The 25,063-nt window shown below is 62.3% G+C and overlaps 1 protein-coding gene and 1 non-coding gene across 18 annotated transcripts; both read right to left on the minus strand.

The window, feature by feature from the left end:
• On the minus strand, positions 1 to 24,701 carry CHD3 (chromodomain helicase DNA binding protein 3). 17 transcript variants are annotated; one of them, XM_088027982.1, is made up of 40 exons: positions 24,401 to 24,701; positions 19,608 to 19,720; positions 18,935 to 19,105; positions 18,560 to 18,681; positions 17,108 to 17,388; positions 16,741 to 16,871; positions 16,419 to 16,569; positions 16,056 to 16,249; positions 15,523 to 15,756; positions 15,123 to 15,326; positions 14,536 to 14,747; positions 13,799 to 13,930; positions 13,317 to 13,416; positions 12,717 to 12,908; positions 12,356 to 12,556; positions 11,877 to 12,014; positions 11,533 to 11,654; positions 11,217 to 11,390; positions 10,954 to 11,095; positions 10,584 to 10,715; positions 9,853 to 9,970; positions 9,576 to 9,700; positions 9,140 to 9,371; positions 8,652 to 8,818; positions 8,025 to 8,202; positions 7,535 to 7,600; positions 6,999 to 7,084; positions 6,733 to 6,866; positions 6,057 to 6,201; positions 5,736 to 5,898; positions 5,501 to 5,622; positions 5,272 to 5,407; positions 5,056 to 5,157; positions 4,778 to 4,909; positions 4,101 to 4,209; positions 3,793 to 3,925; positions 3,254 to 3,495; positions 2,027 to 2,190; positions 1,651 to 1,777; positions 1 to 1,273 (listed from the first exon to the last, which is right to left on the minus strand). In XM_088027982.1, exons 1-40 carry the CDS (start codon positions 24,687 to 24,689, stop codon positions 1,033 to 1,035), a joined length of 6,357 nt encoding a protein of 2,118 aa, XP_087884108.1. In that variant the 5' UTR covers positions 24,690 to 24,701; the 3' UTR covers positions 1 to 1,032. The 17 variants fall into 17 exon arrangements, with proteins under 17 accessions (XP_087884108.1, XP_087884110.1, XP_087884111.1 ...); XM_088027984.1 differs by having other exon boundaries at positions 16,419 to 16,557; positions 18,560 to 18,684; XM_088027985.1 differs by having other exon boundaries at positions 16,056 to 16,231; positions 18,560 to 18,684.
• LOC114225465 (small Cajal body-specific RNA 21) lies at positions 6,461 to 6,605 on the minus strand. The gene has a single exon (XR_003612560.1).
• Positions 24,702 to 25,063: the final 362 nt, after the last annotated feature.

The raw sequence follows: 25,063 nt of genomic DNA on the forward strand, positions 1-25,063 counted from the left end.
GAAAGGAAAGTATAATTTATATGTACAACCAATACACCTGATACAGAAGAGGGGGTTGGGACAGCCCAGGAGTGGGTGTGAAGAGCCTGGGAAAGGGGCAGCGAGAAAGTGAAGGGGCAGCGAAGAGGAAGTGGGGGGTTCGCCATGCAAACTGCCACTCTCCCCGGCCCTTCCTGGGGAGGAAGACATGCCCGTGTCTCCCCAGCCTGCCCTCCACTATTTTGTTCTGGTCCCAAAGGCAAGGCAGCCCCCCGACTACACCCCCTGCCTGATCCACTCAAATTCAGTCCGTATCTAGGCCTTCAGGAGGGAGGGTAGAAGTACTCCAAGAACCTGAGCCCCGGGTCTGGGGGCTCCCCCACTTCTGGCCTGTAGCATTTTCTCCCACCCTTTCTAGGTGACCCGGGTCCCTAGAACAGATTGGGGAGCTCCTCTTTGGCTTGAGGGAGTATCGCCCAACCATCACTCTCTTTGTGTGTGTGTGTGTGGGGGGGGGGGTCCCTGGTCCCTAGGGAGAGGAGAAGACCCCCCCAACACAAGATGCCGGTACGCAGGAGGTAACTGAGCCAGTGAGCGGCGCCTTTATTCTGAGGCTGAACAGCAATCGACTCCCTCCCTTGTAACTGCTCCACCCTCCTTTTGGGGAGAGGTAGGGGAAGGAAACATGCAGCCCCCCCTCCTCTTCCCTTCCTCCCTCTCTGAAGTCCCCCTCCTCTCTTGCAAGCTCTTCTCCCCACCACAGTTCCTAAAGGCCAGGTGAGGCTAATCCCCCCACTTCTGTGGATGGAGCTTGTATTGCAGGAGTGAAGACGGGAGGCTCCACCTCTTTCCGCCCCCCCAACCACTCCTCGGGAAGCTGTGTACGTTCGGTGGGGGATGAAGATACTTGGAAGACCCTGCTTCACCGCCTCCCACCCAGACCTCTTCTCGCCAGCACGGTCTTCAAAGCGCGGTGGGAAAGGTGCACGGGAGTGGAGACAGACAAAGGGCCCTTCCTGAAGAGAGGAGTCGCAGAGAGGGGCAGAGTGGCTCCTAGCCCAGAGGCGGCCCAAGGGGTGGGGAAGGTGGAGGATTGGCAGCCGGTCCCAGAGCCTGAGCTGGGGGTCGGCCTCGGGCACGGGACCTGGGTGACGCGCAGGCCTGCGATCCGGTCAGTCGTCTATACAGATCACCTCCCCGGCTCGGGGCTCCTTCCGATCCAGCCCGTCTGATACCAGTGCCCCCACCATTTCCTTCTCCTTCTTCACCAGCACTGGAGGGCCGTTGGTGGTGGCTGTTTGGGAAGGGAGTAAGGAAGTGAACCCCGGCCTCACTCCCAAACGTGGCCTCCTGACTGGAGCGCGTTACTGCTAGGTTACCTCCTGCCGCTGCCAGTCAGTTCCCAGGGCAGCAGGGGTGGGAGCGGGGCGAACCCCTGTCCCCGAGAGACCCCGGGGCCCGCGACAGACCCCCCCTGTGCCAACTCTCACCATACCCCCCCTTCTGATCTCCCGATTCTCTTTCCCGGAGGTAACCCAGATCGGGGAGGCTGGGGAAAGAGCTACCTGGCCCCAGAGCCACTAATGCCCTTGGTAAGGGGGGGTGGGGGTGCGGGTGGCGGTGGGCAGGGCCGAAGCTCGGAAGAGCAGGGGCGGGCCGTCACCAGCTGACCTGTGACGAAGGAGCCTGCTGGCATCTGGCTGTAGTTGGCGCCTGCGGCGGCCAGGGCCCCGGCGGGGGCGGCGCTGAAGGCCGCCCCGTACCCCGGAGGCGTAGCGTAGGGCCCCGGAGGGAAGGCCTGGAAGAGAGAGCGAGAGAGCCCCCGTGAGCGGCCCCACAGTCTGTGACAGAGAGCAGCCGTAGGGGCAACGGCGGCCACGCTCCAGAACTCCCAAGGGGGGGTCACATACAGGCAGGGAGACTCGAGGGTGAGGAGCGCGTCCCAGCAAGTCGTTTCTCCACACCGTCTAGAGCTGCCGGAAGCGTGTGTGTGGGGGCCGGAGAAGGGCCAGCAGGGACAACTGGAGTTAGCGGGAAAGAGGGTTACCGGTGTGGGGTGAGGCTCCGTGCCCTTGCTGGCCAGCCGGCTGAGGATGCTGCGCTCGGACATCTGCAGGCGGGCTGCGATGGGGGGTATTCGGGACAGCGTGGCCGGCAGGCGGGTCACGTCCGCCTTCATGTCGCTCAGCAACTCCTCCAGCTGGTTCAGAACTGGGGCCCGGGCCACGGAGAAAGAAGGGCGAGAGAAAGACAGGGAAAGGGAGAGATGGAGCCAGGAAACGACGAGGAGACAGAGGAACAGACACAGTCAGAAAAAGAGAGAGAGAGAGAGAGAGAAAAGCGAGAGGAAGAGAGGGAGGGAGATGTCAAAGAACCAGAGGCCAAGAAAATGACAGAAGGAGACAGAAAAAGTGACTCGGGGAGGGGGAGAAAGAAGAAGAAGAAGAGTCAGAGACCAGATGGGCAGAGGACAGATGGAAAGAGAGAACAGCACATGGGAGGCGGGGGGACATTGGGAGACATGGGGCGGAGGGTTGTCAGAACATCCCATACTCCAAGGGGGACGTTTTGGGGGTGGGGATGGTGGGGAGGAAATAGGAGACGTGGGAGGCGGTAAGTGGTGTCACAGATTTCAGGAGTCAAGGTTTTCCTATGTGAGGGGGAGGGAGGTTAGAGGGTCAGCAACACAGACTCAGGGAATTCGAACAGGGATCCAAGGGGCCAGGAATCAGTCGCTAGTCAGACAGGATTAGATGGTTAGAGGGCTCTGGAGTCGAATCTATCATCATCAGGCGAAGAGGGTTTGGGAGAAAGGGTTGGCGGTCAAAGGGAAGTCTCAGGGGGCAGGGTCACGGGGTGGGATGGGGGTGGGTAGTCTCTGCCTGGTGGGGCAAGCGAGACGGGGGGGGGGCGGCGGACGTGATTTGTGGGATCGGGGGTAGGGATTCTGGGGGACTATACGCAGGCCACGGCCCCGGAGAGGGTGCTATTAGCAGTATGGCAGGCGTGTGGGTCAACGAAGAAGTTCCGCCCTGTGGAGGGGACGCGGCACAGTCTCACGGAGTCTGGGCAAGGGGGGCAGGGCCCTCTACTGGGCGCTGGTGTGAACGCTCTCAGGCACAGACGAGGGCCGGCTTGCACAAACCCAAGAGGCTAAAAACCACGGGGCGGCCGGGAGGGTCGGGGTAGGGGCAGAGGTCAGAGGGGGGTGGTTCACAGGGTAAAGGGGTCAGAGGGGTGGGAAGATTTTGAGGGGTGCGGGGTGAAGACTTACGCAGCGTTGTGGGCCCTCCCCCGCGCGGGGCCGCCGCGGCCCTTACCCTTGTGCAGGACGGCGTTGGCCGGCTTGTTCCCCGCCAGCGACTCCTTGGAGAGGTGCTGGTGGCTCTCGGCCAGGCACTCGGCCTCGGCGAAGCGGGCGTGGAGGGCCATGGCGGGGTGCGCCGGCTCCTGCGATAGGTTCAGGTAGGCCGCCCGCCGAAGCTGCTCCTCGATCACCAGCGCCTGCTCCAGGAGCTGAGGGCCCAGGCGGAGGGGGAGTGTGGGCATCTGCCAGCAGCGGGGCTAGCGGATGGGGGGCCGCACTGCGCTCCCTGCCCGCCCAGAGCACCCCAGCCTCACACCCTACGGAGGGTGGGCCCGGCCCGGCCCCCGACGCACACCAGTCCCGGACACAAGGCCGCACCCTGCTCTTGGCCTCAAGCACCGCTGTCACCCTCAAGGCGTCAGCCTTCCCCACATCCCGACCGCACCTGGTCCCCTCTCTGACCCAAGCCCCTCTTCAATGCTGTCCCTTCTCTCTCGGATCCCCACCTTGAATCTCCGGGCCAGGAACTTATTTTTCATCTCCAGAAAGTTCCCCTTATTGGCTTCAGTTTTAAACGGCTCATTGATGATGGCAAACTGAGCGTCATTCTGGATGTCCTGCCACCGGGCGTAGCCATGGCTGCAACGCAGGAAGGGGCCGTCAAGGAATTTAACGGGGAGGCGCTGCGTTACCCACACACACTTCCTCTTGGCCCCATCTCCCCAGAGCGGCACCCCCCCTTCCCTGGGTGTGGACTCGTCCCCTCTCCAGGTTGAGAAAACCACTTTTTTCTTGCATTTGTATCTAAGGATACAGGACAATCCCGGCCAGAAGCCAATAGTCATGTCTTCGGTGCCAGATCTCATTGAGTTTCCCCGAGGAAATGGCTGCCCGTTCCTCATTCTGCCACAGCGTGTGAAGCTCTGAAAAGCGGGCCGAAGAGAGAGATGGGGCATCAGGAGTTTGGGAACCGTGGCCAACTCAACAGATGGGGCAGAGATGAGGGACCCGAGAGCGGGGAGAGGACCAAGGGCCCTTTAGGAGGAAGAGAGAAAGGTAGGTTCGCGGTGAGGAGCAAAAGCAGTTACAAACAAGGCTCAAGTTCGGACCAGGAATAAAGGGGGATTAAAGAGGGCTCTGGAGGGGCGCCTGGGTGGCTCAGTCGTTAAGCATCTGCCTTGGGCTCGGGTCATGATCCCAGGGTCCTGGGATCGAGCCCCGCATCGGGCTCCCTGCTCAGCGGGGAGCCTGCTTCTCCCTCTCCCTCTGCTGCTCCCCCTGCTTGTGTTCCCTCTCTGTGCGTCTCTGTCAAATAAATAAATGAAATCTTAGAAATAAATAAATAAATAGAGCTCTGGAATTAGGAGTGCAGCCAAGGAGGACCGTGGGCGGGGACGCATGCCCGCCCCGCTGGGAGCGACTTGCCACGGAAGGCACCACACCACGAGAAGGCCCGGGAGGCTGAGCATATCCTAGTGAGGGGCCCCCCACCTGTGAAGCCTCCGTCTGCGATATTGAACATGAACCGCGGCTTCTCCGCCTTCTCCTCGCGCCGCCCGTTGGGCCGCGGCTCGTCCCGGGGAGGCCCCGGCCGCAGCTCCCGCTCCCCTCTCGTGTCTTCTGCTGGGGGCAGATGGGGCAGAGGTCACCCCCATGTCCTGCACTGGCCTGGCCGGGAGCAAGGACCCCCCAGGACCCAGGCGTCGGCGCCCCCGGACTCCACCCCCCGATTCCCTTGGACCCGGGGCCCCCGTGTGCCCACCCATTACCTCTCTTGCCCAAATCCCCTGCTTCCCCCTCCGGCCTCTCCCTGTGCTCCTGTCCATCCAACGGCTTCTCCTCCCCCCTCTCTCCTGGCGTCGACTCTGTGGCTGTGGGAGGGGGTAGGGGACAGGAAGGGAGGATGTCACCCTCATCCCCTGACCCCGGAAGAGGGAGCCCCCAGAGTCTAAGCCCCCTTGTCACCCCTAAGCCCATGCACCCACCTGACTTCTCTCTGTCCCCCCGGTACCCAGGTTCAGGGTCCATTTCTCCAGGGACTCCTGGCACCTCCTCCTCTAGAGGAATCTTCCTTGGCTCCAGCCGCTCCCCAAGCGATGGGGCTGGGCTAGGGACATCGGCCTAGGAGTCAGGATGGAGTCAGGATGAAGCAGAGAGATCCCAGGCACCTGGCCTTCACGCTCTCCCCTCTGCGGGAGCCCGGCAGCCACGTACCTCGGTCTCCGCCTTCTCCCCGGTTTTGCTGTTCTTCTCAGGCTTCTCCTCCTGGTTTTCCGCTTCATCCTTTTCAAGAGGTGTCCTCACACCATCTCCTTTCTCACTTGGAGCTGGAGTAGCTGCAGGGGGGAGGCAGAGTGAGGAGGCGGACACCCCCTCCCTGACTCCGATCCCTGCTTGCGGGGCACCGGCCCCCCATCCCCACCTCTCCTGCCGTCCTGACCCCCGTTACCAGGCTTAGAAGTACAAGGACTATTCGTAGCAGAAGCCTCAGGGGTGGTGGGAGACGTTTTGGTAGGAGAGGAGGCTCTGGAGGAGCGCTTAGAGTCGGCACTGGGGTCGGGCATCAGCTCGGGCATCGACCAGCGCCCATTGATGTGCTCAAATTCCTGTACCTGAGAGGGGCAGGGAGCGGTAGGGACGGGTCAGCTGCAGGCGCTGGACACGCAGGCAGTTCTCCTGCCAGTGTGAGTCCGGAACTCGGGGATGCCAGGCACAGGGGGGACGGGGCCTGTGTGACCAGCTCGACTCTGCGTGAGGGACAGGCCGCTACCTTCTTCTTGACGAGAGACATCACTCCAATTCGGGTCAGCACTTGCTGGCGACTCAGGCCCTCCCGAGGGACACCGTCAGCAAAGGTTTCCGAGCCATCCGCCCCAGGCTCACAGAGGTGGCGCATGAACAGAGACACATAGGCCCTGAGAAGAGTGGGGTGGGATGCAGGTTAGGAGGCTCTCGGCGGGGAGGCAAGGTGGTGAGGGGGCGCACAGGGCTTACTGAAGTCCCGAAACCTTATACTGCCCGGAGGCCCCCCCCCCCCGTCTCACCATGACCAGCCCTCCACATGCCCCCTCCCACCTCTGCCCCCCGTCTCTCCCCGGTCTCCTTGGCCTTGGTCCTTCGTTCCTTGGCCCCATCAGTCAGCTCGTCATCCCTTCCACCAGCTCCCCTGCTAGCAAATGTGAGGCGAGGCCAGCCCGGGGGCCAGGCGCCTGTCTCAGGCGCCTCTCCCATGGTGGGGTGGGGAGCCAGGCCTCTGTGCTCTAGGCTTGGCTGAGGGGAGGTGGAGCAGGCTGAGCCCACGCCCCAGGAAACCAAGCCGGAAAAGGCCGGGAGCGTGGTGGTCAGTTGAGTAAGGTCACATCATGTGGCGGCCGAGCGGAGGACGTGAACACCCCGGAGCTCCCACCCTTCCAGCCAGCTGGGTCAGGGGCACCACCCGCGCTCACTTGAACTCCTTCTCTGTCTTGCCCCTCAGGTCGCGCACCAGCCACTGAGTGGTGAAGGCGTCCTGCGGCGGCATCCCCCAGCGCATCACGGCGTTGAGGAAGGCCTTCCGCTGCCGGGTGTTGAATCCTAGCACCTGGGGGCCGGAGGGGAGGTAGGGGGCCATCAACATCCGGGGGGGGGTCTCACTGCCGGGACCCCCCTCAGTGACTCAGCCCCGAGGCCCCACCCCCGAGGGGACACATGGGGACCTGGGGCCAGCTCCCACCTCAATGTTGCCTCCAACTCGAGCCAGCAGCGGAGGCAGCGGCTTATCCTTCTCGTTCCGGAGCTGCCTCTTTGACTGTCGACGCCCTGGGTGTGGGTGGGTGGTCTGGTTGGTGGGGGGGGGGGGGCACCTCCTCCACCCCACAGTCCTTCTCTACACCCCAGCCCCCGAGACGCAGAACCCAGGGAAGGCCTGGGTAATGTCTGAGGCACATCATCTAATTTTCTTTCGAGTGCTTTTCGACCTACCCACCGAGCAGGTCTAGAGGAAACAGGTCCCATTAAAGAACTAGCAGCCGGACCACCGGTGAGAACGTAAACGGTAACCTGCCTCGATTTTCCTTCTAGGCACCTCAGCCTCTACGATCCTATACTCCGATTTTAACAGTGCAGAAATTACGAGCGTTTTGACCTTTTTATCCGCGACCTTTACTTAGTCAACGGAAAAGCACTCGTTTGTAGAAAAGCGAGATTTAAAGGACGCCAGGGGGTGAGCTGGGAAAAGCTACGGTAGGAAATCAGGGAAACAGGTGCCACCTTCTGGACGCTCATCAAAGTCTTCGTCTTCCTCCTCTGATCCCACCGAGTATTCAGACTGGTTGTCTGTGGGGAGAGGGCACCGGATCAGGGACGGCTCCCGGGATGAGCCCACGCTGGGCCCTTTCTGCCTGGAGGCCCCCCGCCCCCCGGATGCTGTCAGACTCTCGGGCCACATATCCTGAACGGGGTCCACGTGCCACGCCCCTGCTCCCCGGGCACCTCCCCACCCCTGCGCATCCCGCGCCAGGCGGGGACCCTGGGGGTCCTGCGGGCCCCTGCGGCCACCAGCTGGCTGAGACCGCCCGCAAGCCCACCTGGCCCCCGGGGCAGCTCGCGCAGACCCTTCCTAACCCCCTGCGCCTCCAGCAGGGGAGGCCCTGACTCCGACGCCTCCCTCTCTCTCTCAAAATGCCCCCCCCCCCAGGGCCTCCAGGCTCCTCTTCAGCACGCCTCCCTCCCCAGTCCCTCCCCCTGGGGCAGTCCTCACCCTGGTCCTCCTGAGCAGCATCGTTGTAGTTGACCTGCTTGCGAACCCGCTTGCCCTTGCCCAGATTGCGGGCCAGGTCTTCCTGCTGCTGCTCGTAGTGGTGCCTCAGGAGCTTCTCCCAGTAGTCGGGGTCCACGTTCTCCTCCTGCTTGATGATCTCCCGCTCGATCTCCTCGATCTGCGGGGCAGCACAACGCAAGCTCGCAGCCTCCCTCGCCGCCGCCTGGCGCTCACACCGCGACCACGTCCCTACCCTCCTGCCGCCCCGGGCTCCCCAACTCCGCGTGAACCCGTCTGGAAGCCGCATGTCTCCCTTGCCTCTCACCAGCAGCGAGCTTCTCCGCTCTGCTCCCTGCGGCTCCCCCGAAACCTGTCCCCTAGCACCCTCTGTGTCCCTCCCGCCCTGACGCACTGGCACCCTGTTTGTCAGTACTCCCTCCGCCTAGGTTCTCCCCGGAGTCTGGCCTCACCCCTCGGACCGAGGAGCTGGGTCGCCTTTCGCTGGGCGCCCCGGTAAGAGCTCCGGTGAAAAACGAGAGCGAAGGGGGATGCTTCCCCTTCAGGTCCACGGGCGCTGCCCTGCGGAGGTGGCCTGGGACAGACCGCGTCCGGCCCCCGGCCTCTCACCTTGTCTTCCTCCCGCACCACGTACTGGGCCACCTTGAAGGAGCTGAGGTACTCGTTCATGTTCTGTACGTCCGTGTCCTCCGTCGCGTCCTGGTTCCGGTCCAACAGCCGCGCGATGGCCTCGTTGTCGTAGTGAATCACGCTGCTGTCTTCCTCTTTGTTCTCCCCTGGAGCAGACGGGAACGAGAGGGGGCTCAGTGTCCGCCAGAGCCTCCGCTGGAGCTTGAGGAAGGTCCGAGGAAAGCCTTCTACTTCGCCCCCTTCTCACGGGAGCGCTGCGGGAGAAGGCCCTTCCCCGGGGAGTCCGCGGGGACCTGCTCCGGCTCCCCGCCCCCCGCGCGGGGACGTGGGCCCCGACTACTGGCAGAGAGGGCTCCCCTTCCTCCCCACGGGCCGCCCCGGAGAGATTTTCTTCGGGGGCTCCCGCAGGCGCGCGCACCCGGGAGAGCAGGGGCCTGCCTTCAGGAAGCCGCAGGGAAGGTTCTCACCCTCGTTCTCGTCCTTGAACAGCTCCTCGGTGCCGAATTTGAGGATGTCATCCAGCTCCTGCTTGGACATGGAGCCCGCCTTGGAGCCCAGCCCGGGCCGGACCACCAGGTGCGTCAGCATCATCTTCCTCTTGGCCACTTGCGTGATTCGCTCTTCCACGGACGCGCGAGTCACAAACCGGTAAATCATCACCTTGTTGGCCTGGCCGATGCGGTGAGCGCGGCTGAAGGCCTGTGGGGGCCGGAAGCAGAAGCGGGGATGGACCGGGGGAGTGGTGGGGGAGACGGGGCCCACGTGCTGGCGAAAAGGCTGCCGGCTAGAAAGGGTCTTCTACCCCCGCAGAGCTTTCTCTCTTACCCGGGACACGACCCCCTCTGCCGTGAGCCCACGTCTCCCTGCTAACGGGTGCGGGGGCTCCAAGAGGCGAGCTCTCACCTGGATGTCGTTATGGGGGTTCCAGTCAGAATCAAAGATGATGACCGTGTCGGCAGTGGCCAGATTGATGCCCAGGCCCCCGGCTCGGGTGGACAGCAGGAAGCAGAACTGCTGGGCCCCGGGAGCTAGGAGGGGAGAGCGAGATTCGGCAGGCGTGCTAGGGGGCCAACTCCTAGACCACCGTGCCGCCAACGCGGCAGCCAGGCGGCAGACACCCTCCCGTGCCGGTGGCTCGGGCCTTGCACGCCCAGCGGGGACCACGACATCTCCTCCTCACCGTTGAACCGATCGATGGCCTCCTGCCTCAGGGCGCCCGTGATACCTCCATCGATACGCTCGTACTTGTAACCTTCGTAGTCTAAAAAGTCCTCTAGCAGGTCCAACATCTTGGTCATCTACGGCGAGACAGAAAGACAGAGTCTGGAACGACGAGGCAGCGGGCCGGGCCCGGCGCGTCCTGACAACCCCTTTACCGCCGCCGTCCCCCTCAGCCGTCACGCTGGCCCTGGAGCCCACTCCCTGGTGCTGCTCCCCCACCCCAGCCCCTCCTCGCCCCGCATTCTCGTCACACTCGCTTGACTGAGGATGCCTTCTCCTAAGGCAGAGGTTCTCCTCTGAGACCCACGAGAAGGTTTCAGGGACATCTACGAACGCCCTGAAAAAATCTGTACAGAATCGTCTAACTGTGTGGTTTCCTGGAGAGCAGACCCACAGCTTCCATCAGACTCCCAAGAGCTCCGTGCTCTCCTCTCCTCTCCCCTGCTTAAGAAACACTACAGGTCCCAGAGACGACCCTGAGCAGACACGGGCTCACCCTCCCCTTGCTCCCTACTTGGCTTCCAAGAAGCTGGCCTGCAACTTGCAACGACCTTAGCTAGGAACAGGGGTCGGAAGCCGGACCAGAACCTCTCAAGAGTGCCACCTCCTAACCTCTCCCACCACGGCAGCCATGGGAACAAAGTAAGGGACTGGCCTAGGGGCCGACATAGAGCTACGGGCGCGGGTCACCTGCGAGAAGATGAGAACTCTGTGTCCCTGCTCCTTCAGCTTGCGTAGCATCTTCTGCAGGAGCATGAGCTTGCCAGATGCTTTAATAAGCGCCCCGCCCTCGTAGGCCCCACTGGGGAGTTTGGGGGACTCCTGCCACGAAGGGAGCAGAAAGGAGGAGTGGGTCAGGGAGCAGCACGCCCCTGTGTTCGCACCGAGCCCAGAAAGCCAGGAGCCCAAACCCAGCCTCCGCCCCTCGTAACTTCCTGCTCCCCTGCGCAATCCCGCCCCTGGCCCCCTGCCCGCCGCCCAGCTCCAGGCCTGCCTCGGCTCCCCCCGCCACCCCGTTTTCAGACCGCAGCCTGCCGGCAGCCCCCAGCTGGTGCATCACCATAGCAGCCACGGGGAAGAGGTAGGGGTGGTTACAACACTTCTTCAGATCCATCATGATGTTGAGCAGAGACACCTGGTTCCCGCCACCTCGCGAATTCAAGGCCTCGAAGTTCCGAGTCAGGATGTACTTGTAGTATTTCCTGAAGACCAGGGTGGGGGCGCGGGAGAGACAAAGGGACCAGTGAGGAGGCTGCCCTGGGTCTCGGCTTCCCGGAAAGCTGCCCCCGGCCCCCAGTCCAGGTCGCCCGGCTCTCGCCTCACTTCTGCATGGGGCTCAGCTCCACCCGAACGATGAGCTCTGTCTTGGCTGGCATGTTCTTGAAGACATCGGCCTTGAGCCTCCGCAGCATGTGCGGCCCCAGCAAATCGTGCAGTTTCTTAATCTGGTCTTCTTTGGATATGTCAGCAAACTCCTCCAGGAAGCCTTCCAGGTTGCTAGTAACCGGAAGGAGACAAGCAACTGAACAGGCCATCGGGTTCTCTGTCCCTGGCCTCGGGCTCCCTTCTTCACTTAGAGGACTCCCCCTCCCGCTCCTGTTCTCAGCCCCTCCACAGACCCCCCTGGCGGGTCACTTACTTAAACCTCTCCGGGGTGAGGAAGTTCAGCAGGTGGAAGAGCTCCTCCAGATTATTCTGCAACGGAGTCCCTGTCAGCAGCAGCTTATGATCTATCTTGTAGCCATTGAGGACCCTGAAAAACTAGAACATGGGGCAAGGAGAGGCAGGAGAGCGGGCCCGTTAGTCGCAAGCGGCTGGACCACAGTGCCCGCCTTTTCCTGTTCCCTCTGGGATTAGAGGCCCTAAACCCCCAGTCCTCCCTCTCCCCCAACCCGCACTCCTGCCCGTTCCGGACTGCAGAAAGTCCAGAACGTTCCCTCTTAGAAGCAGGGCCAGAGTCGGTGGTCTGGGTATCTCACTCACCTTGGACTGGTTATTCTTGAGCCGATGGGCTTCATCCACCACGAGGCAGGCCCAGCGGATGGAGCCGAGTGCTGCCTGATCGATGGTGATCAGCTCATACGATGTCAGGAGAACGTGGAACTTCACCTGGGCCTCCCTCTGCCAACACAGCCACGGTCCGTGCTGTTGCCACACAAGCCCTGGGCACCCAGACTTCCACCCCGTTCTTCACCCGGACACCCCGTCCTGACTGGAGCCAGACACCCCATCCTGCTACGTGGGCTCTACGCAGGGATGACTGGACGTGGCCCCCAACCTCGACACCACGTCCGGGACGGACAGAAACGTATGTCTCCAGGACAGAAGGGCACGGGCGGGAGTAGGGGGCGGGAAGGAAGGAGAAAACTCAGAGCGTGGAACAAAGGAACTGACATCCCGCTGGGGGGCAGCGAAATAACGAATCTGGGGGGTCTCCAAGAAGACGAGGTCGAGGAGCCTACCTTCATCTTAAAGGCTTTCTTGCCACCTTTGATGGCGTTGTCTTCGAAGGAAAACTCGTTCTCGCGGATGATGGCCCGGCTGTCCTTGTCACCCGTGTACGTCACCACGTAGAACTTGGGTGCCCACATCTGGAACTCCCGCTCCCAGTTAATGATAGTAGAGAGGGGGGCACTCACCAGGAAGGGACCCTTTGTGTGGCCCTGGCAGTCAAGGGTGGGAGGGGGGCAGGCACCGTTAGTCGGGGCTGGAGGAGGTCGCCGCGGTCCTCTCGCTACCCCCCCCCCCCCACACGCCTCTCTGCCCTCAGCCTCCATCCACTCCCTCCTTCCCCAGTCCCTCAGGGTCCCCTGCAACCAGTACCTCCTTATAGAGTGAGTAGAGGAAGACGATGGTCTGGATGGTCTTGCCCAGCCCCATCTCGTCAGCCAGGATGGTGTCAGTGCCCTGGGCCCACGAGAAGCGCAGCCAGTTCAAGCCCTCCAGCTGGTACATGTGCAGCGTGCCTCCCGTGGCCGTGATAAACCGCGGCTGGGTCTCGTATTTCACCGTGGGCTGCCGAGTCAAGAAGTCCGAACGCTCAAGGGGACGGTCAGGGCTCCTCCACCCCCCTCCCTGGCACTGAGATCAAGTTGGATCATGGTTCCCTCCACAAGGCCTGAGCTTATGGAGGTTCTAGACTTCACTCCCTGCCCGTCACTCCTTAAAGCCAGACGCAGCAACAGCACCAGTGACGGCGTGAGGTAGGGAGCTGCAGGGGCGGGGGGTGGGGGGAGCCCTGGGGGCTACTGCTTTCAGCTGCTCTCTGGCCCTTTAGCCAGAGTTCCTAGCCACGCCTGGGGCAAGGCTGGACACTGTTTAGGGAGGTTGCTGAAACTCGGGGAAGTCCTGTCAGTAGCCCCGGGGCCATCTGCAGTCGCCCCGGTTCTAGAATCAGGAGAAGGGCTGAGAGAGAGGACTTACGTCGTTGGTAGGAGAACTGGGGGGCCCGTCGCCCTGCAGCTCCTTCTTCTTCTTCTTGTACTTGCGGGGCTGGGCGGGGTCCTCCCCCATAATCAGTTCTCTGGGAAAAGAGCGGGTCTGAGTGAGGACTGCTCCTCGGGACCTCGCTCTCTCCTGAACCCATTCCAGACCTACGCCCCACTCCCTTAAACTTAACTTTCTCACGTTTCCTTTCTCCCAGGCTCTTTACCTTCACCCCTTGATTTTCGCCTCTAGAGCCAACCCTCCCCAGTCCTCAGCATGCCCTTTCCCCATGACCGGACCTGACGTCTACTCCTCACGCGGCTTCTTTACCAGTCCCATCCCAGATAACCTAGCGCCGGCTCCCACTACCACCGATTCCGGGTCGGGTCTGTCCCTACTGCACCTCCTCTAACCCTGGAGGAGTGGCTTTCGCGCCCCCGTCCCCAGACTCCGTCTACCCCACGGCCTGGGGCCCCCACCGGTGTCTCCAGTAGCTCTGCTTATGGTCTTCGTATTCGGGGATGTTCATTTCATCTTCCTCCCACGTGGACTGGTCGTAGGGCAAGTCCCTCCATTTCACTAGGTAGTGGTAATTCCCCTTTTTATCCACACTGCGGGGCAGAAGACCGAGAAGGAACAAGAGAAAAATGACGCGGACCGCAAGCAGAAGGAGGTCGTCATAAACGCAATTATCAGCCGACAGGTAGCCTTTTCACCTATTCCTCCATGGGGGGCCCCTGGGAGGGAAATGAGGATGGCCGAGGTACCCCCCTACCCTTTCCAGGACAGCTGCTTAGAAATCAACGATCAGAACACATCCTGGGCTCCGTCTAAACACACTCAGCTAAACACCCATTGGGCGTGAGGCCCCGTTCCAGGCGGGGGTGATTCAACAGTGATGAATGAAACAGACGACGGACCCCGTGCCCTCGGAGCTCACGTTTGGCTGCGGAAGGCAGAGACGAACCACGGGAGCACATGCACGCAGAGGAACGTTCGGTGCTAACAAGTGCCACGAAGAAAGAAGTACGACAGACACCGGCCTGGCTGAACACTGTTTCTCACGTTGGCCCTCAAGGCCCAACACCCAGCCTCGCATGTCGTTAGATCAGGGGCAGGGGTGAAGCGGTTGCGCGGGGCTGGACTCTCCGCCTGGTTTCTCTCCACCCCACTGGGGAGATGCGCCCCAACGGCTGGCTTGCAGCCAGAGGCCCACCTGTGGTTGATGATGCGGTGGACGGTCATCCACTCCGGCTTGATGCCAAAGCGATAGTACTTCTCCTCCATCTCCGCGTAGTGCGGGTCCTTCACCTTGCGCTTGTCACTCTTCCCGTCGTCCTCGCCGGAACCGTAGTCCAGGGGCGGGGGCTCATCCATGTCGTTCTTCCGCTGGTAGTTCCGGTACATGACCAAGTGGAAGATCTCCAACTGGTGGGGCACAGAGGAAAGGGAACGGGATGGTCCCAGCATCCCGAGAGGACCGAAGGCACAGGGGACAGGCCCCAGGGGGAGCAGCATGGGGAGGAGAGACGCCAAGCGGACTGGGCGAGCACGTAACAGGCTGAAGGAAGCAGAGAACACGGTGAGATTGAGGGCAGACTGAGGCTGAAGCGAAGGGAGGCTGGCGGAGAGAGGACAGAGGCCGGGAGACCCTCCTGCAGAGACTAACGACAGAGGAAGGGGTGTGAGAGCCGGAGGCGGGAAGCGAGGGCCGGCGAAGGGTCCGGAACAGCAGAGCCGGAGGGGTGAGTGAGCAGAGCAGGAGAGGGGGTCACAGAGAGCGGGGAAGGAGGGGCCGTGTACCTGAAGCTCCTTGGCCCAGGAGCAGTGCCAGTAGGACAGTCCTACCCACTTGACAAAGAACTCTCGCTCTGATCGACCTTGAAGAGGGCGGGGTGGTGGGGCATCGGGGTTCCCGTCGGCCTGCTGGGGGGCTGGCACAGACACGGGGGGCTCCCCCCACCGCCAGTGCAGGATCTTCTGCACGCGGCCTTTCAGCACGGGGCACTTGGGGACAGGCGTGCACAAGGAGGAAACAGAGGCAAAAAGAGCCACCGTTACAGGAGGACGACGACGGGGTCCCATGAGGGAGTCAAAGAGGCCCAGTGAAAGGGCAGGAGGGCAAGGAGGAGGCGGACGGCGGGACCCCAGAGACGGGAGGAGCAGGGGCTGAGAGGGAACGCGGCGGGAAGGGCCGACTCACCGTGCATCGGGGACACAGCCATTCCCCGTTGGGGATGTCGGGCAGGGGCGGGTTGAGACAGTGGATGTGGTAGGAGGAGATGCACGCGTCGCAGCACAGGAGCTCGCCCCCGTCCTTGCACACGCGGCAGTACTCCATGTGGTCGTCTTCCTCCTCCTTCTCGCCTTCCTCCTCTCCCTCCTCCTCGAACTCCTCCTCCTCCTCCTTGGCCTCCCACTGCACCCCCTCCTTCTCCTGGGAGGGCCCAGGCCAGGCACAGCCGCGGATGGAAGGAAGGAGATGGGCAGTGAGGCTGGGAGCCGGGACAGGGCCGGGACACCTAGCTCCCGGGAGTGCAGAGGAGGTGAGCGGGAAGGGAGGGCCGGACGCGGTTGGTGATGAGCGCGCAGAAGGATGCGGGAGAGGAGCCAGGGTCCCGGGTCCTCACGTGCCGGCCACTGACAAAGCCAGGCGTCCGGGGGGGGGCAGGCAGAGGGCATCCGGGGGGGGGGAAGCGGGCGGGTGGGTCCCCGGGGGGTGCAGCAGGTACTCACGCAGTGGGGGCAGCTCCATTTGCCCTCGGGAGCCCGGTCCAGCTCAGGGTCAAGGCAGACGAGGTGGTAGGCACGAGGGCAGGTGTCACACAGAATAATTTCCCCGCCCTGCTGGCACACCTCGCAGTAATCCTGGTGATCTGTCTCATAGCCGTCAACCTCCTCCTCCCCGGCCACTGCGGGACAGCCCAGGACTGTCACGTACACCAGTGCAGGCGAAGGGCACAGAGAGAGAGAAAGAGAGGGGGGCGGGACGATGGGAGGGACAAGAGCCGGACAAAGCAGTCAGAGGGGGAAACAAGCGGTGCCCCCAAAGGGACGACGGGAGGCCAGACAGACAGGGTCGCGCCGGCCCCCCCTTACCCTTCCTCTTCTTCCGCCCTGGCCGGCCTCTCTTGAGCTTCTTGGTGCGGACAGGCCCGTCGGGCCGGCCCGAGGCGCTGTGGACGCTGCCGCTGTCCAGGTCTGACTCCTCGGCCTCTGGCTCAGGGCCCTCATCACTCTGCAAAACATACTGACCATAGCCCCGTGGCGGTCAGGGAGGCCGGCTTCGTTCCGCTCCCCGCCCCAGGCCTCTGACTCCTGCTGTAGCTTCCCGCACGGACCCCTGCGTCTGCACCCCCAGCCCCCCGGCGCCCCCCGACGCCCCCCCGGGGCGCTTAGCCGACGGGGAGGAGCCGCTCACCGAGCCTCCCTTCTTCCTCTTGCCACCCAACAACCCCAGTTTGATTTTGAGTGGTGCCATCTTCTTTCCCCGAAGCTTCTTGCGCCCATCAGGCACTCGGGGGCTCTTACTCCGCCTTTTATGGCCCGGACCTGAAGGAGGAGTGGGGTGAGGGGGAAAAGGTAGACGTCACGACGTCCTGGAATGACGGAGGTCACAGAGGCCTCGGGACCCTCCCGTGGGCTGTGGCTTCCCTGAGACCTCCTCCTGCAAAGCGTTTCCCCGACAACAGTCGGGGCTGAGAAAACAAAAAAGTTCTAGGCTCTGACTTGCGAACGGGTGGTTTGGAGGGCGGGGCGACAGTTGTTCTAAGCAGAGGGTTTCTCACCTTTGCCCTCTTTGGTTTTGGCTCTTCGGATGGGTGGGGGCTGGGCATCGACAGGAGGCGGTGGGAGGGTGGGGGGTCCGGAAGGTGCTACGGGGGTGGCCGATGACACAGCAGCTGACACCTGCTCGGCCACTGCCGCGGCCGCCGCGGCTGCCGCAGCCGCCACAGCAGCCGCCGACCCCTTGAAGGGGTTGTTGGCACTGAATTCTCTCCACTTGGCCCCAAGGATGGTCATCATCTTAGACATCGGGATCTTAGGATTCTTCTTCGCGATCAGGGGCCTGTAAATACAGAAGCAGAAGACGCAGGACCCTCACAGATGGTCCGGGAACACTGCAGTGTCCCTCATGGGCTACATCTGTGTGCACTCGCGCTCCTGGGCCGTGAGGATCCGTCCCGGCAGGAAAGACGTCACTTCAGAGGTAAACAAATACGAGGAGTGACATAGAAAAAAAAACACAAAAAAAATAAGAAAGGAGGAAAAAAAAACGTACACGCGCAGCAGATAAAAAAGGGAAAGACGAACATGTCAGTAAACACGCTTTGAATCTTTTACAGTTTGTAAGATTCTTTGACGTGTGTCAGCAAGGCCTCGTTTCAACCTCGCGATGATACCACAGGACTCTCTGTGTTTTTCTAGGAAGTTCCACGGGCCCTGAGGAAGGGTCCCGGCACGTGGAGCCCGACAGGCCAGGCGGGTTCTGCTCTATGGCAGGGCGTTAAACTCTCGTGAGGACATGGGTGACCACGGTCCTCAGCAGTGAGGCAGGAGAGACAGGGTACCAGTGACAGGTACCGGGTACAGAACACTCGCCGGAGTGGGGGCGGGGGGCCAGGCCTCGAGCGCACCGCGCTCAACTCACCCCAGCAAATCCCCACAAGACCCCTAGGAGGGACACACCATGACTGCCTACTTTACAGATTCGTAAACTGAACAGCAAAGAAGTAATGTGCCCGAGACAGTACCAGGCCCGTTGCTCTGTAAAGTGCCTGCTCCCCCAAAAGGCAGCTCTGCTATGGCCTCCTCTACTCGGGGAGTCCCCGAAGCCCAGGCTCCACAGCCAATAGGGCGAGCGCCATTGCCACAGGGTCCTAAGCCAGAGACAGAGAGGACCTGATAACCGAGCAAAGGAAATTGGGCAACACTAATGTTCTCTGGGCGTCAGTGGAGAGAGAAGTCACGCAGGGGGAGCTGGAACGGTTGGAGCGGTGAGGGCCATCAGCCCTCGCGGTCTTCCGCCACTAGAGGTTCTGAACCCAGCGCTGGAGTTATGACCTCCCCCCGCCCCCTTCGTGAAGGATTCCTGACTGCGGTCCCTTGGAGCCTGAGGTGTCCAGGAATCCTAAAGTGATGGGCTGTGCGTTTCTCTGGGGAGCAGTGTCTGAGCGTTATCCGGTTCCAGAGGGGTTCACCAGGCCCCCCCAAGTGAAGTGTCCGTTGGCCAGTCCTACCTCATGAACTGGCTGAAGGCTTTGTAGTTGGTGAGCGTGTGGTAATCCTCCTCGGAGAACACATGTTCCACATCCTCTAGGCCCCAGGTCAGAAGCAGAGTCGCCGATGACTTCTGTTCTACCTGCTGGGAGAGACCGGGTGTCGTGGGGCTTTTGATGGGCGGCGGGGGGCTTCGGTGAGGCAGGTGCTTCTCCAGCCCCCATCCTGGGCTCCCTACATGCCTCCCTCCCTGCTAGCTACCCACTGTGCTCTCCAGGGCGACCCCCCCCCCCATAGCTTCTCCACGGAGCACCCCTCCTCGGCGCGCTCCCTCCCTCCCCAGGCCCGTCTTCCACACTGATGTGTACCCCCCCCGACTCCCTAATTCTACTCACCTTTTGCCCCCCGTCTCCCTCCCCCTTTTTCCGCCGCTTCGTCTTCTTCTCCTTTTTCTCTCTGTGCTTCCGCCTCCGTTTCCGACCTGGTCCAGTTCCATATTCGCTGCCTCCGCTCTCTGACTTCTCTCGGTACTCATCTCGCTCGGAGCCAAATTCCTCCTCACTGTCCTAAGGGAGAGAAATAAAAATAACAGTTCTTCAGTCCTACCATGTGCCAGAAACTGTTCTTAGCCCATAACACATATTACCCCTTTTAATCTTCACAACAATTCTCTGGAGGGAGTAACTCGTCTATTTTTACCTTTTTTTTTTTTTTTTGCAGATAAGGAAACTGAGGCAGAACTAAACGAACTGCCAAGGAGCCACGGGGCTGCTAGGCTCTGAACGCATGCAGTCTGTGTCCAGAGCCTGCTCTCTCAATGGGGCTTGCTGTCGCTAAGGCGAGGCACGTGGACAGTGGGGGCTCTTTACTCGGTTGTGGTGACTGAGGTTGGGGTCCTAGATCCAGGAGCTACAGGCCAGCCCAGAGGGAGGGAGGGGGCGTCAGACCTCCCTGGCTTCCGGATGCTCCCCACGCTCCACCCTCGATAATCGGGACCGGAGAAAATGCAGGTGCCTGGGAAGAGCTCTGCTGAGCCTTGCCGTGGAGACAGGAGGCCTTAACACTTACAAGCTTCTTGCGTTTTCGGGGTTTTCCTGGCTTGTTCTCCTTCTGCTTCTTGGGTCCTCGTTTTCTCTTCTTCACACCCAATGCTGAAGGTAGCAGCCGGATGTCATCCTTATCTTTGGAGCAGAGAGCACCAGAGAACCTAAGCCTCTAGGTTGCCAGTCTCTGCGGCCCCTAGACCTCACCCCTCCTCACCTCTTCCCTTCCCACTCTCTAGGAACTCGGGCATTAACTCCTCCAAACCTCGCCTCCCTTCGCTGGGTGCAAACAGAGAGTGTTTCGAGTACTCTGGGACGCTTGGGTTCTGAATGGGAGGTCAGGGGTCAGAAGGGAAGAGCAGCCAAACCACTCCCTCCTCTCCCCTCCTACTAACAAGGGAGCAGGCTCTAGGCCATGGGCTCTGACTGTGGCAGGGCCTTTCAGTCGCCGCCAGGGCTCCTCCTGCCTTCCCCCTCACTCAGCCAGCTGGCATCCTGCCCGGGAACTGGGGAAGCCGTGCCCAGCTGCTGGCCTGGCCTGACCCCAGCACTTGGAGTGGGGAGACACAAACTGGCAGCTCCCTAAGCCAGATGCTGAGAAGGGAGAGCCAAAGGTGGACACCTGGGATCTCACACTAACACCCGGGGCCCTCACATCCTTTCTGCCACGAGGGAGGCCTCTATTTATACTTCCTCAGATGATCGCCAGGCCTCTTGTCACCCCAACACAGTCCTGGAGGGAAAGAAGTCCACGCCAGTCATTTTCACATCTTGCCCACAGGACCACAGCATCTGGCTCGTCCATCACACCCTAACCCTACGGGAGCAGTCTCCACAATTACCTCAACATTCCTCCTCTTTCCAAGTAGCCTGGAACCTTCCCTCAAATCTATTTCCACATCCCTGTTCCCTTTCAGAACTCAGGGGCCCTCCCCTTTGTCCCCTGGTCTCACCCTTCGCCTCCAAATTTAGTCCCATTCATACATAAGCAGCACGGGAGACCCAAACAAAGCTAGCGACAAAGACACACCCAGCATATGCATTCTCAGACGCACAAGCGTGCCCACATAGTCCTGAGCACAAATCCAGAGGACAGCCCATACCTGCTTTCAGCAGGGCTAGATCCCTGGCTTTCTCCCCATATATCTCTGTCGGGGGGGGGGGGCGGGGGGCCGGGGCTTCCCTTCTCCATGACCGCTCCCCCCCCCACCGCGGATCCGGGGAAGACAGGATGTCACAGACCTGGGGCCCTGCTTGGCCTCCCTCCCTCCCCAGCAGGCACTAGACTAACCAGCCTGACCTGTCCCGCTCGGGCAGAGGAGGAAAGCCTGGGCCTGGCCCAGCCCCTTGCTCTAGGACACACAATCCTTGGGCCCACAACAGCTAAGGGAAAATTAGCTACAATTAACACGGCTTCTACTGCCTCCGGATCCCGGCGCCTCCTTCCTCAGTGCTACCTGTCCTCAGAACGCCAGCATCCTGTGTCCTCTGGTGCAGGAACACCCTCTAGGACGGGGCTGGGGCGGGGGGCGGGGGGGGGAATCCGTGCAGCAGGCCCCGGGCGTGCAAAGAGCGTGCGGACAGGAGTAGGAAGTCAGCAAGACGCCATGCCCCCCCCCCCCCCCGCAACCCAGCAGCCAGCTCTCCCCAACTCCCGGGACGTCGCTTAATGTGAACATGGAAACAGAGGCCGCCGGGGCGGTGGCAGGGGCAAGCCAACTGGCTCCGCGTCAGGGACGAGGCCTGGGCCGCCACCCGCCCCGCCGGGGATTGGGGCACCTGCCCCAGGGCCCTCGCCGCCAGTTCGCTGCGCTCCCCGCCCCGGCAGGAGGCTCCCGGACTCGGGAGGCCGGCGGCGACGGCGGCGGCGGCGGCGAGAGGCAGCGTGGAGCGGCGAGGAAGAGAAAGGGAGGGCAATAAAGCAAACCCAAGTCCCAACCTCGGTCTCAGCCGCCACTCAATGCTGGCCCGGCGCCCAGACTCTCCCACACCCCGGCTCCGATCCCGGGAAGCGGGCGGGGGCGGGGGGCGGCGCGCGGCGGGGGCGGGGCCAGGCGCGCCGGGGCGGTGGGAGGGGGGAGGCGGGCGGAGCCGGGCCCAGGCCGCGCCTCCCGCCCGCCCCGCTCTCCCTCTAATCTCACCATCAATCTCTCACACATATATTTATTTTTTCTCAAATTCCCCTCCCTCCCCCACAACGCACCACCATAATAGGTCCGCTGCACATGCGTACTGCATGCAGGGGGTGGGTTTGTATTTTCAGACCTTTTGCAAAGAAACTACCAGAATTTTCCGCACCACCCACAATCATTCCCCACCCCCACCCCCAAGGAATCACATCTATATATTATGTTATATTATTTCTCGAGACTTGCCAGAAGGGGGAGGGAGAAGAAATGAGTTTTTGGCTTCCTGCTCCCTTCCCCCACAACACGAGTGCTATTATTTTAAACGTTTAACAATGTAAGGAGACGGGGGGGGGGGAGGGATAAAATTGGTCTTGGGTAAGAATGTAAAACAAAATGGTGAGAATCAAAGCAGTCAGAATGAAAAACAATAGACCTCTGATACGTGCAAATTCATATTCTGGAGAAGGATGAGGGAGGGCAGCCCGCACACATTTCCTTCGAGGAGGCTTATTTTGCCCACACTTAGGTAGACAGAAATAACGAGCGGACCAAAAATATTTTCCCAAAGTTTTGCCTCAGAAAGTCATCTGAGGGGGTGCATCTGGGTCACCCATTTGACTCGGAGGGCTGAAAGGGGGTGGCGGGGGATACAATGGCCCCGGGAGAGCGAGGATGTGGGTTTTCATTTCAAATACAAATTTTTAAAAAACATTTGACGTTTCTTCTCGGCTACTGAGAGAGCGGAGGGGAAGATGGGGAGGGAGGACTGGCACAAAGACCCACCTCGACCTCAGATTCTTTCATGCCCCCTCTCTCTCACATCCCCAAATCCGGGATCAAAAACGCCCAAATAACCACATTCCAAGTTCGCCAAACAAATAGGTGCCCTAACACAACCTGACATCCTTTCTTTCCCTTTTCAGCTGCCTCTGCGCTGCTCCAGGCATCCCCTCCCCACGATTCTTTATTCCTTCTCCTTCTTGCAAATCCATGGGTTCTCTGGGATAACTTTCTAAAAACTTTTCCCTTTTTCAGACAAGCAAGCCTGGGGGGGGGGAGGTCCCTGTTTCCATCAGACACGCACCTTCCTCCGGCCCCCCCCCCAAAGTAACCCCGTACTCCCTCAAAGGTGGTCTCAACTGCACAGGAACATTTGCTACATAAGCCACACAGATCAATGTGACAGTTTCACAAAGAGCGTGATGTTAGCCGTCCTGAAGTTTGGTGCATTAGTGCTGCATGGCACCCAAAGGCCTGGGGGTATGGGTGTCCCCTTTCCTGACCCAAGCAGAAGATGTGAGCACCCTCAGGATGCTCCCCTGTCCTCTCAAGAAGATTAGAAATCACTCCACTAGGAGGGTGGTCTGAATGGGGCCATTGCTGTCCCCCCCCCCCCCCCCGCCCCATGCGAGGCAGCAGTCTGCCCCTTCCACCCCTGGGGGAACTGCCCAGAGAGCGGCCGGGTGACTTGTCATCCCGGGGGAGGGGTGCCGAGTGACGGTCAAGCTGCACAACAGCTGGGTGGGCAGTTCACGCCCCCCCCCACCCCCGGCGTGATCAAGGTGCGGGTGGTTTCAGCGACAGAGTGAGTGACAGTGAATGGCAGCCACGTGAGAGTCACAGCTGGGCAGCTCGGCCACCCCAGACTGACGGGGGTCACGCTGGGGGGGGGGGCCCCCGCACTTGACACAAAAGAGCCGGGAGCAGAGTGGAGATAAAGGGGGTGGAGTTGGGGGCATCTAGTTTCCCAGACACTCTCCCCGCGCTCCCCAATCTTAAAGGAGTGCTCTCCCTGTGACGAGCTGGGGGGAGAGGCGGTAGGATCAAGTCTGACTCCAGGAAGTGGTCTGCGTGGAGTGCGGCCACCACCTGCCCCCGGTCCCCAGCCGCCCGCAGACATTCACGCGACCCCTCCCCCACGTGCCACCGCACGCCCCGGAGTTGGCGGGCGCCCGGGTCCCCGCAGGTGGGGGTCCGATGGAGACCGACCCCCCACCCCCGCCTCCCCCACTCCTGAGGGGGGGGGTTAGGCCCGCGGTCCGCTCCACACGCGGAAACCCCCCCGTTACCTCAGTGCAACCCCACTCGGGCCGGAGCCCGAGGGGCGCCCGCGCGGCCGCCCCTCCCCCACGCGCCCCTCCTCCACGCCGCCGTCCGGCCGCCAGGGTCTCCGCGGTCCCTCGCTCGGCCAGGGAGGGGGCCCTGGCTTCGCCGCGGCCGTTTCCTGCCTACCCCCTCCCCGCCGAGGGTAAAAAAAAAAAATCTCCTCCTCCTCCTCCCCCGAAAGCCGCGACCGAGTGGCCCGGTCCGCGCGCGCAGCTCGCGCCCAGCGCTCTCCAGCCCGGGCGGCGGCGGCGGCGGCGAAGGCGGCGGCGGCGGCGGCGGCGGCGAAGGCGGCGGCGGCGGCGGCGGCGGCGGGCGGCGGCGGCGGCGGGGGAGGGGTGCGGCGGGGGAGGGGAAGAGGCCTGGCCCGGCGGCCGCCGCCGCCCGCCTGCCCGCCCGCCCTCCGGCCCGCCGCCGCCGCCCGGCCCGCCGCGGGGCCCCGGGCCCGAGACTGGCGCCCCGCGCCCCGGATTCGCCTCGGCTCGGCCGCGCGGTGGGTGCCTCGCCCCCGCCCGGCCTCGCGCGCCCGCGGCTCCCGCTCGGGCTGGGGGGGGGGGGGAGGGGGCGAGTCGGGGCGGCCGCTTACCTGGCGGCGGGGGCGGCGGCGGCGGCGGCGGCGGCGGCGGGGGCAGCGGCGGCGGCGGCGGCGGCGGCGGCGGGAAGAGGTGGCAGCCGGGGGGGCTGTGGCGGTCGCGGCCCCGGTCGTGGCCCGGCCCGCGCCCGAGCACTCCGTCGTCGTCGTCCTCCTCGTAGTCCTCGTCGGCCGCCTCCACCTCCTCCTCCTCCTCGTCGCCCTCTTCTTCCTCCTCTTCTTCCTCCTCCGACACCACCATCTCCTCCTCCTCCTCCTCCTCGTCCCTCAGAGGGGAAGCCATCCTGTGGCTCTGGCCCCCCCACCACCCCCCCACCCACCGCCCGCCCGCCTCCCCCACCGCTACCACCACCACCTCCTCCTCCTCCTCCTCCTCCTCCTCCTCCTCCTCTTCGGCGGCGGCGTCCTCCTCCTCCTCCCCACCGCCTCCCCCAGCCCCCCAAACCCCCGGGCCACCCCCCTCCAGAACCCCCCCTCGGGGCCGCCGGCTGAGGAGGGGGGCCGAACCACCCCCAAAAATTGTCTTGGAAAAAATTGAGAGACTTTCCCCCCCCTCTCCCCTTCCTCCCAAGAGAACAAGAAAGGGGGATTAAAAATATATATATATATAAAAGTTTTCGACTTCTCTCTGCCCCCCTCTCCGTTGCTTTAAATATA

This window comes from Eumetopias jubatus, unplaced genomic scaffold, assembly GCF_037043125.1.
Source record: "Eumetopias jubatus isolate StellerSeaLion01/CBP00866 unplaced genomic scaffold, mEumJub1_p1.0 scaffold_10, whole genome shotgun sequence".
NCBI lineage: Eukaryota > Metazoa > Chordata > Mammalia > Carnivora > Otariidae > Eumetopias > Eumetopias jubatus.